The sequence below is a fragment of the Acanthisitta chloris genome, unplaced genomic scaffold, assembly GCF_000695815.1.
Source record: "Acanthisitta chloris isolate BGI_N310 unplaced genomic scaffold, ASM69581v1 scaffold31162, whole genome shotgun sequence".
NCBI lineage: Eukaryota > Metazoa > Chordata > Aves > Passeriformes > Acanthisittidae > Acanthisitta > Acanthisitta chloris.
Window position 1 is genome coordinate 1 of NW_008659261.1, and position 2,224 is coordinate 2,224.

The 2,224-nt window shown below is 60.7% G+C and overlaps 1 protein-coding gene across 1 annotated transcript in view; it reads right to left on the bottom strand.

Moving 5' to 3' along the window:
- Positions 1-757: 757 nt before the first annotated feature.
- Positions 758-2,224, bottom strand: part of LOC103797142 (sterol regulatory element-binding protein 1-like) — a gene marked incomplete at both ends in the record, with an annotated part of 1,817 nt that continues 350 nt past the window's right edge. The window contains 4 exons of the mRNA XM_009069338.1: positions 758-962; positions 1,437-1,648; positions 1,730-1,844; positions 1,932-2,150. Of these exons, the coding sequence (XP_009067586.1) occupies positions 758-962; positions 1,437-1,648; positions 1,730-1,844; positions 1,932-2,150 (751 nt within the window). The remainder of the gene's footprint in view (positions 963-1,436; positions 1,649-1,729; positions 1,845-1,931; positions 2,151-2,224) is intronic.

A 2,224-nucleotide genomic window follows, 5' to 3' on the forward strand; every position in this document is an offset into this window, starting at 1 on the left:
CCCACAGACGAAGAGCCGCACCACCGCCCCCAGCACCAGCGCCGTGTTCAGTGCCCAGAAGGCCAGTGTGGGCCACAGCCACTGGGACCACCCCCATGGCTCCTCTGCACAGGGAAGGAGTCAGTACTCTCCTGCTACCTCACTGCTGCCACCCTGCACCCAACCCAGGGTCTCCATCCCAGTGGCCTTCACCCCATGCCCACCCAAAGATTCTCCACCCAAAGGTGTCCAACCCAACGGCCTCTGCCCCACGTCCACCCCAGGGTCTTCGTCCTGGTTGCCTTCACTCTGTGCCCACCTCAGCAGCCTACACCCAGTGGCCTCTGCCCTACGTCTAGCCCAGCATCTTCTATCCCAATCATCTCCCATCTCAGACCTACCCTGAGATCCACATCCCAATGGCCTTCACCCAATGTCCACCGTGACCACCCCACTCTGATGGTCTTCACTTTGATGACCTCCATACCAACAGCCTTCACCTCGCGCCCACCCCAACAGCTTCAACTCAGATATCCCCTATCACACACCCACCCCAACATCCTGCACTCCGATGGTCATCATCTCAACAACTTCTAGCCTGTGCCCACCCCAACAGCCTCCATCCCTAAGGTCTTCACCCCACACCCACCCTGACAGCCTCCACCCCACACCCAGCCCAACAACCTCCATCCCAGTGGCCTCCACCCTGTGCCCAGCCCAACAGAATCTATCCAAACATTCCCCACCCCAAGATCCTCCACCCCATGTCAGAGCTTACCCACAGTGCCAGACTCAGCCATGATGCTCCTGCCAGGACCAGTGGTGTCTGGGCTTCCCAGAGGGGCTGGGGCACTGGAGCCCCGAAGGAGGGAGGCCAAGGGGTTAAAGGAGAGGCAGAGGAAGACAAAGGTGCAGAGAGCCATGCGGGAGCGATCCAGCATGCCCTGGCTGCTGGGCGAGGGTGGTGGGTGCTCCTGCTTCACCTGCACAGGCAGAACTGCTGTGAGCCTGGGACACTGGGACAGACATAGGGTGATGGGGCATGGGATATTGGGCATTGGCTATAGTGCAGAGGCACAGGATATAGGGCACGGAGTACAGGGCAATAGGGCATTGTGATGAGGCATGGGTATGGGATATACGGCATGGGGTGCAGGGCATGGTGATGAGGCACAGGTTTGGCATACAAGGAAGGGCACAGGGATGAATTTTGGGGTGTAGGCATGAGGCACACTTTTTGGAGTTCAGAGGATGCGGTGCAGCCCAATGCACCCCAAAATGCCCCCACAACCCTCCCTCCTGCCTCAAATCAGGTGAGGAGCAGCCTCAGAGAGCAAGGCCATGGCTCTCAGATCCCTTCCCCACACTGGCATCTGGCACACTTCGCTCTTGGCACCCCGTCATGAAGCAGCAGATCCCCTGCCCTACTCAGGGGATGCCCCCACAGCCCCCCTCACCTTGCCATGGTCACAGAGGGGACTATCAGGCTCTGAGTCGCTGCTGTTGCTGCTGCTGCCACCACTGAGCGAGGGTGGGCTGCTGTGGGATGGTGAGCCCACATCCGAGGGTGGCGGTGTCAGCATCTCCATCACCTCTGCCTTCACCACCTCCATGGGGGCCTCTGCTTTGGTCCCCCTGCTGCAGTAGGTCCCCAGGTCCTTCAGGGGCTCTGCAGGAAGTAGAGCAAGCTGAGGGGTGCTGGGGGGCACAGAGTTGAGACCCCCACCCCAACACCTGCCCTTCCACTCACGGTTCTTCTGCGCAGCCATCTTCAGGGCAAGGTTCTCCTGCTTCAGCTTCTGGTTGCTCTGCTGCAGGAAGCGGATGTACTCGATGGCTTTCCTCAGGATCGCCGACTTGTTGAGCTGCCAGCGGGCAGGGAGAGCTCAACCCAAATGCTGGGTGAAGCCCTCCCAATGCCCACCCCTGCCCCACTCTCCCTGCACTCCCACCTTGGCCTCAGTGCCCACCACCAGGTCCTTGAGCTCCACGATCTTATCATTGATGGAGGAGCGGTAGCGCTTCTCGATGGCGTTGTGCGCCGTGCGCTTCTCTCCCCGGCTCTGCACCAGTGCTGGTTTCCCACTGGGTGCCAGCCGGTTGATGGGCAGCTTCTCCGCATCCACCACCAGTGGCACCGTGGCCAGGATGGTCCCTCCACTCACCAGTGCCTGCAGGGAGGCAGGATGGCATCAGTGAGGGTCCTGGAGCATCCCCCCAACCCAGAGCTCACAGCAGTGGGACC